Below are 15,717 nucleotides of genomic sequence, written 5' to 3' on the forward strand. Positions count from 1 at the left end.
ATCAAGGTAACAGCCCTTTTCTTTCAATAGATCTGTTCCTATGATGCCATCGTGCTCGAGATTAATGTTCTCTACCACGTGAAATTTATATGAAACTGAGTTATGTTTTGGAAATAAATGGACATTGACACTTCCCAGAGTGTGAGTGAGCTCATCACCAGCATCAATACCTTTGAGTTGGATAATTTCTTTTTCAAGTTTAGTTACTGTTGGTATGGACGATTTCTTGACAAGACAAACAGAGGAGCCACTGTCAACAAGAAAGGACAACGGGGTTTTGGATACAGATGTCTCGACTAGGATATGAGGTAAGCATATTTTCTTTACGTTGGAATTTATTTCATACACTTTACTGTTTTTCTTTTCCAGGTTTGGGTCGGAAACTACGGATTTCGCGCAACTAGGACCAAGGATACTGCTGGTCGTTATACTGCTGGATTTATTGGATACTACGGGTTTCGCGCAACTAGGACCAAGGATACTGCTGGTCGTTATATTGCTGGATTTATTAACACTAGGGCCACGGACATTGCTGGCTACTAGATCATTATCTTTTTTACGACTGGGGTCAAGGATATTGCGGACCACCTGGCTATACGTTTTAGTTTCTGGGATTTTAATAGCCGGATGTGGGCTCTTGGATATTTTATTGGTGCTCGATATAGGAGTACACGAGCTCGAGTCGCACCTTCTCGAGTCGGTGTTTAGTTTAAAATTTCCGGTTCGCTTTCTACTTCTCCTTCTACTTCCTGTTCTTCGAACTCGGACACTGTATGGATTGGACGTTGTGATTGTTGTTGTTGGAAAGGACGTTTGTAACGGTTGTTGTAGAAGGCCCTTTTCTGACAATTTTCGATAACATGACCTTCCTCTTTGCAATACCTACAAGCTAGTGTTGGCTTGGGGTTTTGTTGTAAATTTTGAACAGGACCTGGCCTTTGGTTCTGCTTAAATGGGGGCCTCTGCTGGAAGTTAGACATTTGTTGTTTGTTTTGTTGACCATAGGATGGGACACTAGCACGATTTGATGCCGGACGGGGATTTTTCTTTACCATAAACTGGAAAATTTTCTCTTCCGAGGCTGCCAAATTAATAGCCTCGTTGAGAGTTTTTGGGTTACGAACCCGGACACTGTTTGATAATCTAGGATGAAGCCCTAGTAGGAAGGTGTTTAAGGCTATTTCATGCATCGCGGCTGTACGGCCGGAAAGTTCTCCTTTCTTTGGACAGGATATGGTGACCTCAGTCAGGAGTTGTGCAAGACATGTTTCTAATCGAAGCGCAAATTGAGTCGCAGTTTCATTTGATTCCTGATGGCACTCCTGTAAGTCCATCAGCAAGTGGGAGTATGTTTTCTTCTCCCCGAATTGGATAACAAGAAAATCTTTTAATTGATTCCAATTGTCGAATTCTTTGATTGAACAGGCAGTTTCCGCTTTGCCTTGCAGTTGGCTAACTATGTACTGGAAAAGGATTTGCTTTTGGAAGTTGGATGCAATAGCCATTGCATTATTGCAGTTATTAATAAAGGGTTGCAACGTTTCCCTAGATCCGTCGAAAGGTTTGACAAATCTCAACAGGACATTTAAATCTATCTCTCGTACATCGAGAGTCTCCTGAGAATTCGAGTAGTCGCTGCTTGTACCGGCTTTAGCGGTAATTTTGTTATCAGTAGACATTATAAATTAATTGTTTAGACTGGAAATATGAGTGGGCGACGGGCAGAGGTATGACTGCGGTCCGATACGACGACGGATTATGAACGAGATTAAATATTAAATCAGACTGGATGTTAGGAATTTTCGGAAATGCTTAATTACACGTGTTGACAGTATGATAGTTTGAATCGACGGATGCACTGACACACGGATGCAGGTTGCACTGAAGTTAAATGTAAGTTGGAAACGACTCACAGTAATATGTAGATGTAGGACATGTCCACGGAATACTGGGTACCACAGGATGAAGTTTAGCTCGTTCAGGGTTCTCGACACTGGATAATGGGACGGGATACCGAGACTGCATAAGCTGCAACTGTATGTATACGGCCTTCCTCAGGCCAACTGGGTACTGGGTACTGGATATTGGATATTGGATACTGGATACTGGATACTGGATACTGGATACTGGATACTATGCACAATTTGATTTGGTACACTTCACTTTTCACAGGATTGAATATTCGAGTCCTCGGACGCGTACTTGGGTTTGTGGGATATCTGGGATTTCGTATCCCACCGCTGCCACCAAAATGTTATACGATAGTTCTCGGGAGCCTTTTTAAAAAAAAGAAAACTTTATTGACACGGATATTTATTGATTTTAAAAAAGGAAATAATTAAGAATGGTCGCAACCCGCGCGGATGAAGTGTCTAAAAAGGACTGACTAAGAGCGGTCATAGCGCAATACATCTGTAAGAGGGGGGGCTGCTGATCAAGCGGCCCTGTAAGCCAATTAGCTTACATATCAAAGGTATAACAGTTCGTTGTTTAAAAGGTATTGTATTAGAGGTTATGATTACCTGTTGTCCTCTGAAGGTGGCAGTAAAGGGTCCCAAATAGGCAATAATTCCTGATGCTATCAGGATATCCCCTGAAAGAAAAAATATATGTTAGTTCATAAATAATAAGGGAAAACTAAGTCCACCAACTCGCCGTCCAAAAGCTTCTGTCGGTGACTCCTCGACCAATGCTTCTATTAGCTACACAAATCTCTTACGGTATTACGTAGTTCCAGATTAATCAAGCATAAGATACCTTGGGCCATCTGCATCCAGCCCTCTTTACCTAGTAACTCCAGTTGAGACGTCCCGAAGTAAGTAACTGAAAACCCATTTATCATGTCGGGGTCACCACTTAATCTTCTCATCTTCTTTCTACTTTTATTGTGTATCTGGTTCTAGCCCTCTTTACCTGGTAACTAGAGTCAAGACCTTCTAAGTAACTGAAAACCCATTTATCATGTTGGGGTCACCACATCTTCTTTCTACCATAGAGCCTATTATTTCTAGATTCAGACTAACCAGTGAGCGTGTTGTAGGTCTCCCGCAGGTCCTTGGCGACCTGCGTCCACCTGGTCTTCTCCCCGCCGAGGCCGGAGATGAGCATCTTGGCGCGCGCCAGCTTGTTGCTGCAGTCCGCCACCTCGTCATCTAGAAGCTTCTGTTGCCGACTCTGCTCGGCTAGCGCGTCTTCGAGCTTTGCCAGTTTTTGTTGGACCTGTTGTGAGGATATTGGGAAGAATATGAATGATTTTATGATTCATTTTTAAAGTAGCTATAGATGCCTGTCTACCCAGAATCTAATGGTATCGTAAAGATAGCGCAATTACCTATATGTCTTGTTTTACATAAGTACGTTTAGTTCCCTGACAGGACCCTTACTGTGCTGCATAAAACATCCACAATGGCTTGTCATATAAATGGAGCAAGGCATACGATAACCTAATCTGCAACGCTATAAAAGAGAAGATGGTTGTCCATTAAGCTCATATACAACTACTCTTCACCACAACTAACCTCCTGCAACTGCGCCTGTTTGACGGCCAGTGCGGCCATGGCCTTGTCATAAACAGCCTGCGCCGCCGCCAGCCGCTGCTTCTTGGGCGCCACTATCTTCGCCACCTTGTCGTACTTCGTCATCGCAATCACCCACTTGCACATGCCTGCGGGTTTACAAGTTTGAGATAGTCAATGCTACATGAGAACTAATTTACCAGTTCTGTCTTTTTAGTCGGCTTTTAGACGACATCACAAGATACTGTTTAATAAGCCTATGAAGTGGGGGCAGACGTTGTTTGGGCAGGTAGAGACTTAATTCTGGAAACTAGCCCAACAGTTTAAAGTATTCGTGAAACTTGTAGCAGAGTCTAGCTAGACCAAGCTTACCAGACACCCTAGTCCTAAATCTTAAATTATATAAAGTGCAAGTTACCTTCAGCAGCTACAGACACGGTTCGTATCTTCTCCGGCACAAAACCCTCATCTTGCATCACCGTCGCCTGCAGTTTCTTCATGATGGCCGGCGGAATGTTGTCCTTGTCATAGTTCTGTAGGGACTCCAGGAACTTGATGTCGTTTAGTATCTTCTTCGACGGACCCCAGTAATCCTCGATCGTGCCCACGCCTGATGGGTTCGGTAGCTTGTCTGGTTTCACGTCCTAGAATGTTGTTATTGTTTAGAGTTTGGTTTTATAATTAGGGATGGAGTGCAAAATGTGCCTCACATCTAAAAACTTATACCTTGTTTCACGGGGAAAGACATCTGACAGAACCCTTATTACGAGTACATTCGAGTAAGGGTAGTTTTTGTTTGTATCAGATGACTTTCCCCGTGAAATAGAATATAGGTGTTAGTGAAAACGTGTTCATGTGAAAAATATTCTGAAAACCTCCAGATCAAACTGAATAAAAATACAGACGCACAAACTACACATTCAACACGCATGCTCTAAGCTTACCGGGTCGTCCTGAAGAAATGCATTGAAAAGACAAATAGCAAATAAAATAAAGCAGAATTTTATAAAATCATCAATGATACGGTCACGAGCAGTAGTAGTCAGAACTTGGTCAATGCAAGGTTTTTATGCTCGTTATATGTATGGTAAAGTGTAAGGTACTTGTTCTACCCGCCCGCCCACTGTAAACTATATAAGAGATAGAGATCACGTGATAACTCTTCACGTTTCTCTCTTTCAGCGAAGGAACAAGTACCTACATACATAAATTATGTATAAATATAGTTATAGAGGTCGTTTATTGGTAGTCAGTACCATTCTGTATTTATTAAAATTTAAACTGAGGTTAGCTCATTTCAGACAAGTTGGGCCCAAACCTTAGCCTTTTTTTTAGTCTTGGGTTTTTTCTCGCAATCCGGCTTTATATCCTTGGAAAACAGACAAAAACCTTTCAATCAACAGTGCAGTGAAAATACCCTGAATCAAACCCAAACAGACTCAAAAATACTTTGAACACTTTTTAATCATCAACTGAAATCACACTGAAATAGTCAATAATATACCGTAATGATCATACTGAACTATCATACTGAACTATACTTGTCGTGGTCTCTTCATCACCCAACATTCGTCCACTACCAAGGATCACCACAACACTCTATCCTCAGCTTCCATCATCCAAAATTTCAGCTAGGTTCCTAGTTCCCTATCATACCTTAAGAATGCAGATAGCCTCCATGACCAGCCTGATTCCCCTCGGTGGACTCTTCATGGTCTTGATGAAGGTGATGTCCTGCGGTGTCAGTGTATCCAACGCGGCCAGCGCTGACTCCAGTATAGGTAGCGCTTCAGACAGGTCCGCGTCACACTCATCTTTGATGCCTTGCGCTTCTGCTGCCTGTTGGGGTGAAATGAGATGTGATGTCAAGGATAGAAGCTTAGATTTGCGATTTAGAGTAGATGAATATTTACTTTTCAAACCACTACCTACCGCTACATTGGATCAGAAAGAATTCGATGTTGCCTTCCTATTTAAAATTTCTTTTTTAATCGGTAGGGCTTGGGTGATGCAGCTTTGAATTTGTCTGCCAGACGGGCAAGTAGGCTAGGAGAAAATGGCAGAGACCTATCCAAGCCTCACCCCCCACAACCTCTCACCTGCGCAGACGCAGCCTCCTGATCCTTCAACACGTCGGCCTCCACCAACGCAACTCCTTCCTTCTCCTTCTCAACCTTAGCCGTGGTCTCCGCCACGGCCGCCGCGCCCGCAGCCAACTTCGGCTGAAGGATTTCCAGGGCTTGTTGTAGGGCGGCTACTGAGGTGGAAGCGATGGCCAGCTGGTCCAGACCGGTCAGGTAACGCTTCTCGCCGGATAGTAGCTCGCTGATTAGTTGGTTAGTTGTTAGTTAATGTTAGACAATTTAAAGGAAAAAAAAATATGTTTTTTTTTTGTTAAAGTTAGGTTTTGTTAGAGATTTTAGTCTATATTTTTATGAATTATAAGATACTTACGTGCGTTTTCTAGTTAGGAGAGTTTTGAACATGTTGATCAGCTCGAGATATGCAGTGGGTGTCACGTAGTTGTATCTGCAATATATAAAATTTATTCAGATATTTTTTTGACAGCTCGATGTCCTTCAGGAAACGAGTAGCTACGGCTAAAGATGGGTTCTCTGGGTGTATGATTCAACGACTCGGCAGGCAACGACCACAGACGCACGCAGGTCCTCGTATATGGTTCCTGTTTCCAGGGTGTATCTACGGCTAAAGATGGGTTCTCTGGGTGTATGATTCTACGGCTCGGCAGGCAACGACCACAGACGCACGCAGGTCCTCGTATATGGTTCCTGTTTCCAGGGTGTATCTACGGCTAAAGATGGGTTCTCTGGGTGTATGATTCTACGGCTCGGCAGGCAACGACCACAGACGCACGCAGGTCCTCGTATATGGTTCCTGTTTTCAGGGTGTATCTACGGCTAAAGATGGGTTCTCTGGGTGTATGATTCTACGGCTCGGCAGGCAACGACCACAGACGCACGCAGGTCCTCGTATATGGTTCCTGTTTCCAGGGTGTATCTACGGCTAAAGATGGGTTCTCTGGGTGTATGATTCTACGGCTCGGCAGGCAACGACCACAGACGCACGCAGGTCCTCGTATATGGTTCCTGTTTTCAGGGTGTATCATGCGAGCTGGTCCGTATCTGTTCGCGATATTGCGCACCATGGGAAGCTGCTTTAACAGGGAATCTGCTTCTAGCAGGGCATCTGGCGGCCATTCCTATATTAAATATCTTACCGCTTCAATCTGATAAGGAAGTCCCGGGTGAGCTCCTGCGTGTCGGTGTGGAACACCTGGCACAGCTTGATGGCGGTGTCGCGCTCCAGATCCGACAGCTCGATGTCCTTTAGGAAACGCGTCGCTACCGCTAGCAGGGCGTCTGGCGGCCATTCCTGAATAAATTAGGTATAGTTTAGTTTAATTAAATTGTGTGAGTAGAATTTTTTATATTGCTATTCGTGCTCGAACCTAACCCTACGAAAGTTCAATAAGTATAACATTGCCCGAGCTTATCTACGCTACATTGCGTCTCTTAGATATTTCGATCTACCGGTGGGGCTACCATCAGTCTAGAGCGACGTGTCTCTATTTAGCTACCATGAGTCACCTGGAACCAGTCAATAGTGCAGGGCGGTGGGGCTGCCGTCAGTCTGGAGCGACTTGTGTCTGTATAGCTACCATGAGTCACCTGGAACCAGTCGATGGTGCAGCAGTTGACGAGCGCGGGGAACTTGCGTATGCGCGTGCGCAGCGAGGAGCCGGCGGGCGACATCGCCAGCACGATGTGCAGCTGGTCCCGCACTATGGACACGAAGTACGCGTGCAGGGCCGTGGGGCTGCCGTCGGTTTGGAGAGACTTGTCTCTTTGGCGATCCACCTATTGGTATAAATTAGTGAGTTTGACTGTGATATAGATAAGTTTAAAAAAAACTGGCCACAAAACGGATCATCACATTTTAGTTACCTATCTGATTTTGATCGATCGGAGGAGGAATTATCTTTCTAAGCTATTTGGTTATAGCACGCAGTGAAAATCCTATATAAACTGACCACTCGCATCTTCTCCTGGATTTCCGCTTTTTCATCCGCATTGAATATGTTGGGGACTTCCCCCGAGTTCAGCATGTTGTTGACATCCTCGAGGAACCCTTCCTCTTTGATCTGTAAAATAAGACGAACTTATCGAATACGATGTAGATAACATTATACTTTACATTATTGTGTGGAGGACTAGGAGTGACCAGTTGTTGGCCGCTCGGTATTACAGGTTCGTACCTGTGACTCGATAAATAAGAAGACCATGTGAAGGTCCGGAGTGCTCGACTTCTTGAGCAATGTCTTCAGATCCTCGCGCCATTCTGCCTTACCGTACGTACGACTCATTTCCACCTGAAACAAGTTCACATACTTAGCTAATGTCATGTGTCATAACATTCACGAAAGAAGACCAAGAAAATTATGGTTTACACATATTATAGTCATGAATAGCTCTAGGTCTTCCGCCCTAGCTTACACTGCGCCAAAAAAATACTCACGCCGCTTGTGGTCAACTTAGGTGAATTGAACTGTACAGTCTAGTATAGTTATATTTATAGTTCGTGTTTTACTACAACAAGAGCTTGATAACATTCATATAATTACTTTTTATTTATTTATAAACGCTTTATTGTACACAAACAAACAATATACAAAACAGATTACAAATTTAAAACATATAGGACATATACAAAGGCGGGCTTATTGCCCAAAAGCAATTTCTTCCAGCCAACCTACGACTGGGTGAAAGAGAAATAGAAAATTAAATCTTTTAACTAATTAAATTTGAAGTAGGTACAATTAACAAAAATAATAAAACCTAACTATTATTAAAGCAAACATGAAACTAAACTACAAATATATTCATAAATAATATCATAAATTATAAATATAAAATAGAACTGCATACATATATACTTTAAATTATATATATTATAAAATATATACATAAAATATACATAATATTATTTTATCTGCCAACCTAACGATTCAAAATAGTGATTCTTCACATTTTTTTACTACATAATTACAAAAATGCTATTCAATGAACATCACACCCACTACATCCAAGTGATTGTTCAACGATTCATCAACCTACCTGCAACAAGTCATACTCGTTGATGTGCGCCGCGAGCCTGGTCAGACTCTGTCGGCCGGAGCCGCCGAGCCCGACCAGTAGACCGTGCGAGCGCGGCTGAGCCAGTATACGGCAGATGCGTGACACGTGCTCGATGGCGAACCTGTACGGGACATTGAGATTGTGGCGGACTCCAAGCCACTAGCTCAGATGACGATCAACAGATGGCGCTCGGATCTCAATTCATAGAAGATGTATGGAAACGAAGCAAATCACTATGAAATCCTACATTGCGGTATAGAAGCTTCTAAGCTACACTGCAATATACAAATACCCAACTTCAACTGTTGGGCAGCTGCCCGCCAGGCCACACCACCCGGTCTGGTCGGAGGATCCTCCCTTTGCATGGGGATGCGCTATCACCTCCAGCATCTCCATAAGATTATATACATATTATGTAGATACAACACTCACCTGCAGCAGGTCATACTCGTTGATGTGCGCCGCGAGCCTGGTCAGACTCTGTCGGCCGGAGCCGCCGAGCCCCACCAGCAGACCGTGCGAGCGCGGCTGAGCTAGTATACGGCAGATGCGGGACACGTGCTCGATGGCGAATCTGCGAGGGAAATCGAGATTGGTGTATATGTCGCAGGCATCTGGTTTAATCTCCTGTTTGATTGAACCGCTAGCCCGTTCATTGGATGACGCTACTCAGTTGTATGACTAAAGAACAACTCGTCAAGTGGTTGACTGTAACGTCCAACGTCTTGACTGAACGTTATTCAACGAAGTCGTTAAATGGGATATAGTACAGCAACTTTGTAATGTCTGGTTAGGATGAACATGACCAGACAAGAGTCAAAAAAAAGACTATGTTACAAAGCTCTCATCTCACTTAACCAAACAATAACAATAAACGTACCTTGATATTGTTGTTAATAATTATCCAGTTTCAGCACATTTTTTTCTTTGAAACTATCCGCCGGCGGCGGCGGTGTAATAATAGGTAAATCAATGTTGTCACACTATTTTAACATAAATAATAACGCACTTTAAAGCTAATTTATTTGCAAAAAATAACAATACAAGTGCTTTTTGTATCAGCTGTTCACTGTTAGACGCCATATTTGTTTTATTCACCACCTGACTGATTTTAAGTCCGCTAACTAGTTGGACGTTTTGTGACGCTTGTACAATCAACGTTCGGCCTAGTCATACAACTGAGTAGCGTCATCCAATGAACGGACTAGCGGTTCAATCAAACAGGAGATTAAACCAGATGCCTGCGACATATATAAAGTGTTCGTGCTCGATGGCGAACTTGTACGGGAGATTGAGATTTATGGAGGTGTAGAGAGAGTGGTATTGGGGATGAATAACGGCGTGAAATAAGAAGGAATGAAAGTTTAAAGAACGGTGCGCCAGAACCACTATTACAAACATGGATGGCTGCATTAGACTCACGGGCAATGAAAAAGTTCCACCTGTCATTGACGTTCCAGATGTCACTGGAATGTCTTCGTTACTCGCGGGCGTAACTAATAATTTTTACCGTATCGTTGCGAAGCACGAGGGGTGTCTAGACTAGTTTGTCACTGTGGTGAAAGGATTGGTTAGTAGATTATATGTCGGTGACAGCCCAGGAAGCGAACGACTTAGGGGCTTGTACACCAAACTGCGTTGCGACGTCGCATCGCAAAAATCTTCTACTGTTTTGACAGTTTTTCAGGGCAAATTCTTGATTACTGTCATATTCACACTCGTTTTTGCGATGTGAAGTGTACAAGCCCTATATAAGGTGTAGGTGATACGTCACCCAATAACTCCAAAAACTTACGTAAACAGCACCAGGTTCATCGGCTTCTTGGACATGTTGTTGAACTCGACGAGGAAGGCCTCCACGGTGGAGCTGAGGTGCTCCATGTTGGTGGTCTCCATGTAGAAGCGGCTGTCGGCCTTCGGATTCGCGATTATATAAGGTGCAGGGGCTAGCACGGGGCGCATTTAAGACGTGACAAAAGTTCTCCGTCGCGCTCGCTCCTGAATCAGCGCGATATGAGTCAGCGCGATGCAAAACTTTTGTTCAAAAATTGCGCTCCGTGCTAACTAGCCTTTCAGGTTATAAGACTATCAAATAACTCCAAAAACTTACGTAAACAGCACAAGGTTCATCGGCTTCTTGGACATGTTGTTGAACTCGACGAGGAAGGCCTCCACGGTGGAGCTCAGGTGCTCCATGTTGGTGGTCTCCATGTAGAAGCGGCTGTCCGCCTTCGGGTTTGCGGTTATATAAGGTGCAGGTGGCTAGCACGGGGCGCATTTAAGACGTGACAAAAGTTCTCCGTCGCGCTTGAATCTGCGCAATGTGAGCGAGCGCGATGCAAAGCTTTTGTTCAAAAATTGCGCTCCGTGCTAGCCCATCACGTGACCACATCTTTCAAATAACACATAACCACTTACGTAAACAGCACAAGGTTCATCGGCTTCTTGGACATGTTGTTGAACTCGACGAGGAAGGCCTCCACGGTGGAGCTGAGGTGTTCCATGTTCGTGGTCTCCATGTAGAAGCGGCTGTCCGCCTTCGGGTTCGCGAAGTCGCAGTAGATGAGCTTGCGCAGGTCTTGCTCGTCGATCTGGAGTGGAAAAAAATACGTGATAATCGCGCTTCTAAGAACAACTTATTTTTGCATCAAGCACCAGAACATGGTTACATAACGTACATAAATATACTAAACTATACGTGTACGTTAGTAAGAGTTTATAACGTCTTTATAACGATAAAGAATAATATGAAAATGTCGGATCGACTCAAGCTATACCATACAAATTCCACAGTCATAATAATATTTTTTTACTCGCCGCCATTTTATTTCATGTTATTTCTTAATCTGCTAAACGCAGCCGTCATAATAATATTTTTTTACTCAATCTATCTATAATATATATAACCGCAGCCTTCTTCTTGCGTGATGTATTGCGATATTGCGTCTGGAAAGCTGTAACTACATTAACTCGTACCATATGTCCAGGCTGGTCCGTCAACCTCGCCAGCAGCACGTCGAAGTCATCGTGCAGGTGCAGGGCAGCTCTAGCTACTTCTAATAACTTCTGTAGACCAAAAATGAGTAGCAGCTAGTCTCATACGGGGCGTTTATACGAAAACCGCACGTGCGTATAAACGCCTTTAAGACGCACGGAGCGATAAAGACACGACACTAGAAAACCCATCTCCTTGTGGCGCGTTGACTCTACTTTTATCAGCAGTCATAACATCCGTAGAACAAAAACGGCTAGTCTCATACGGGGCGTTTATACCCAAACTGCACGTGCGTAAGCGGAGCGATAAAGACGACACTAAAAAACCCATCATTTTGTGGCGCGTTGACTTTACTTTTGTCTTATGCCTTACCTTATGTCCGGGCTGGTCCGTCAGCCTCGCCAGCAGCACGTCGAAGTCTATGTGCAGGCGCGTGGCGGTGGCGCCGCGCAGACACGCCGCGAGCCAGCGCCGGTCCTCGCCCGCCACCAGCCGCGAGCTGAACACGCGCAGCCACTCGTGGATCCAGAGGAGACTGGGGCAGCTCTAATAACTTCCTTATACCAAAAACGAGTAGCATATCATACGGGGCGTTTATACGCAAACCGGACGTCTTTAAGACGCACGGAGCGACGTAGATCCAGAGGAGACTGGGGCAGCTATAGCTACTTCTAATAACTTCCGTAAACCATAAAGGAATAGCAGCTACTCTCAAACGAGGCGTCGGTACGCAAAACGCACGTGCGCGTCTTTAAGACGCACGGGACAACACTAGAAAAACCTACTGATACGGAATGACAGTACGAAAAACGCACTTTACGTAGCACGGAGCGAATCACACTAGAAAACGACACACAAAGAAAGCACGCAGCCAACGTCATCTAATTAATGAAAACCGAATCATCTTGTATAGCGTTGACTCTACTTTTGTCTGAACTCTTTAATCCTGTAGCTACATTAACTCGTACCTTATGTCCGGGCTGGTCCGTCAGCCTAGCCAATAGCACGTCGAAGTCATCATGGAGGTGCGTGGCGGTGGCGCCGCGCAGACACGCCGCGAGCCAGCGCCGGTCCTCGACCGCCACCAGTCGGTCGCTGAACACGCGCAGGCATTCGTGGATCCAGAGACGCTTCATGGATTGTAGGTCTGGGGTCACTTCTGGCACTGAGAGCAGGACTCCCTGGAAATGGCGGATGTCAAAGATTTAGTACAAAATTATGTACGCCGACGGTAAACGATAGAAGACTGGATGTCGATAGAAATGTCTAGATGGCGTGATGGAAAATAGGACAGTGTGGAGTGAATTAGTTTATGACAGAGGATAGGGTAAAAGAGGTAGAGGTAGGGACCATATAGTAGGGGTGGTAAGCGGCTGCTTCTACCGGCTCAAAGTACTGTACAGAATACGGGACTACCTCAGTGTCGAAATGCGGATCAAATTGTGTGAGTCACTGGTGTTTTCCACGCTGAACTACTGCGACGTTGTCTACGGTGGGTGCCTCCTCGGTAGATCTGAACGGCTGGTGCAGAGAGTTCAGAATGCGTGTGCGCTTCTCTTCTTCTGCTTCCGTATCCCCCCCAGGACGCATGTGACGCCGTATCTGAACAACGCTGATCTGCTCAAAATGGCGGCACGAAGACGATTGCACCTTGCAACGTTGCTATTTGGAGTGGTCAAGCGCAAAATACTTGTATGAAAAACTGCAATGGTCGTTCAATTCATACAAGTATAAGGTCCGCTTGTCCGTGCCACCGTGCCACCGCATCGATCAGCCGCCTTTCGAGGCAGTTTCAGATTTGCGGCGTCCAAGTACTGGAATGACCTCCCCCCTCCTTTGAAAAGGCTACATGGTAGGTACAATAGGTACATCCATACCTTTAAGTTGGCACTTAAAGGTTATTTGTTGACTATGCAGAAATCTACATAGTAAAATTCAGCACTTGATGATAATTTAATGTACTCACTTACTATTGTATTATTTATTGTATCTTATAGGCTAATATTATTATTTATTTAAATATATTTTACTCTTTTGTCACTGACTATTTTGTTTTAATTTATTTACATAATTATTAGGTACCTACTAAATTGTATATTTTTTTTGTCTCGACGTCGTTTCCGTGAGTCACGTAAAGGGTCCCTGCTGAAAATGAGCGCTGCACGTACATTTATGTACGTGTAGCATATGCTGAGCTCGGGGCCTTTTTGGCGCTGCGCTGATGCACCACCAACACAGACTGGCTAGTTATTCTTTATTAGTTTCTTTTGTATTTTTTGTATGTTTCTTTTCTATTTTTTATTTTTTTGTGTACTATCTGTGTTTGTGTTATTAGCGTATATGTAAATTTGTTTTTCTGTGTATGTGGTGTATTTGTGTAGTACTAAATAAATATATTTTCTTTCTTTCTTTCAAAATGGGGTGACACAAGGCTAGCAATAAAAAAAAAATATTTATTTATTTCATAACTTAAAACCTATCATTACATATACATTACAATAAGAAGATTATGCGCTGCTCTTCATTATAAATTTGGTTGACTGGTAGAGAATGCTCTTAGCATTAATTCCACCTGATTGTACATCTACTTTTGTAAATTGTGCAATAAAAGCATAAATAAATAAATGTATATTATTATAGTATAGTAATTAAACTTACAAGAATGACTCTGGAGAAGTCCCTCAGGTTGAAAGTGTAATGTGACTTGGACGGGGTCGGCAGCAGGTTCAGTCGGCATTGCTTGTATACTTCAAGAGTGCCTTGCACTATTTCCTCTATGCATGGGTCGAAGTCTTTGGAGAACCCTCTGTAATAAAATATAGTTTAGTAGTTATATCACTTCTAATAAGCTGCCCAAAAATATTTCATAAACCAGCATTAGGTAAATGAATGAGCTAAACATTATTTTTGTCAACAAAAGATTAAACTTTTCCTGGAAATACATTATGCTGATTACACACATAAAGAGTAATCTTTATCCCAGCGCTCACCTGGTATCAAGATGCCACAGCATGATCCTGTTGAAGATGACCTGCAGAGTCTCCTCATCAAATTCATCGATGCAGAAGAATGAGAAGTGCCGCGAGAACCTCGGAGTCACGAGCTTCGCGCCCGGAGTAGGTTTACTCATTGCACACATAAACTGTAAGATTGTAAAGGTAGTATAGTTCGTTAATGACTAAGGGGCGTTCTACAAGGGTGTGTTCTAAGACCCATATTATTTATAATTAAATATATTTATATAGGTACCATGTTTATATAGGTATATGGTATGTATAGGTCTAAGATGATGTATAGAAATATTAATTTTGGTAAGTAAACACTGCTCATTTATTTGCCGTATTTGTTTATCTAAGTTATATGCAAAAATCACAAACCTGCACGTCAAGCAGATGCAATGCCATGTTGGTCTTTCTATCGTACCAGAGTCCCAAATCTATGCCCTGCCTGAGCACTTCTATTGGGGGTTGAGCGCCGTACGTTTCTGCTTGAGGCATGCTGACGTCATCTACGAATACTACACTGTAGCACCCTATTGGTGGGCCGTATACACCTGGTAGAAATTGTAATACCATTCGTTAGAAATATACTGTTCGTCTAACATCCTCACCTATTACAATTAAATTAGGAAATATTATTTACCTTTACGCCTCTTATCAAGCTTTCCCATAATAATGTCTTGCGTCTGATTGCAATTTGTCTGAGCCGAGAACCCCATTATCAATGCTTTGTACACTTTTGTATCCACTCTCTTTACTAAGAAGTCCTGAAATAAATAGTTCCTTATTTTAGTATACATTTAAGGAACGAGAGAAATACAGTATGCTATATATACTATATAGATTTTCTTTAATCAATTCTTGCTTGGCAACTCTGGTTATGGAGTAATAGTAATAGTAATATGTTTATTGCAACTATGTAAGTTTTACACTGATCTTAAAATTATGTACAAAATGGTCCTTAACATAGTGCCCTGTAGGGCATAGCAAGTTTAATCTAGGTAATATTATTCTAAGTAAGTAATATAGAAAGTAACAAATTTGTATGTATT

The 15,717-nt window shown here is 43.2% G+C and overlaps 1 protein-coding gene across 1 annotated transcript in view; it reads right to left on the bottom strand.

Annotated features, from left to right (window-relative positions):
- LOC105386945 (dynein axonemal heavy chain 7) overlaps positions 1-15,717 on the bottom strand; it is a 79,111-nt gene that overhangs the window by 43,588 nt on the left and 19,806 nt on the right. The window contains exons 38-56 of the mRNA XM_048627705.1: positions 15,309-15,432; positions 15,044-15,219; positions 14,657-14,808; positions 14,325-14,472; positions 12,635-12,847; positions 12,039-12,182; positions 11,090-11,262; positions 9,104-9,245; positions 7,792-7,905; positions 7,567-7,677; positions 7,205-7,393; positions 6,754-6,908; positions 5,970-6,044; positions 5,615-5,840; positions 5,172-5,354; positions 3,934-4,159; positions 3,519-3,664; positions 3,024-3,219; positions 2,523-2,593 (exon numbers count right to left, since the gene is read on the bottom strand). Coding sequence (XP_048483662.1) covers positions 2,523-2,593; positions 3,024-3,219; positions 3,519-3,664; positions 3,934-4,159; positions 5,172-5,354; positions 5,615-5,840; positions 5,970-6,044; positions 6,754-6,908; positions 7,205-7,393; positions 7,567-7,677; positions 7,792-7,905; positions 9,104-9,245; positions 11,090-11,262; positions 12,039-12,182; positions 12,635-12,847; positions 14,325-14,472; positions 14,657-14,808; positions 15,044-15,219; positions 15,309-15,432 — 2,964 coding nt within the window. The remainder of the gene's footprint in view (positions 1-2,522; positions 2,594-3,023; positions 3,220-3,518; positions 3,665-3,933; positions 4,160-5,171; positions 5,355-5,614; positions 5,841-5,969; positions 6,045-6,753; positions 6,909-7,204; positions 7,394-7,566; positions 7,678-7,791; positions 7,906-9,103; positions 9,246-11,089; positions 11,263-12,038; positions 12,183-12,634; positions 12,848-14,324; positions 14,473-14,656; positions 14,809-15,043; positions 15,220-15,308; positions 15,433-15,717) is intronic.

This window comes from Plutella xylostella, chromosome 4, assembly GCF_932276165.1.
Source record: "Plutella xylostella chromosome 4, ilPluXylo3.1, whole genome shotgun sequence".
NCBI lineage: Eukaryota > Metazoa > Arthropoda > Insecta > Lepidoptera > Plutellidae > Plutella > Plutella xylostella.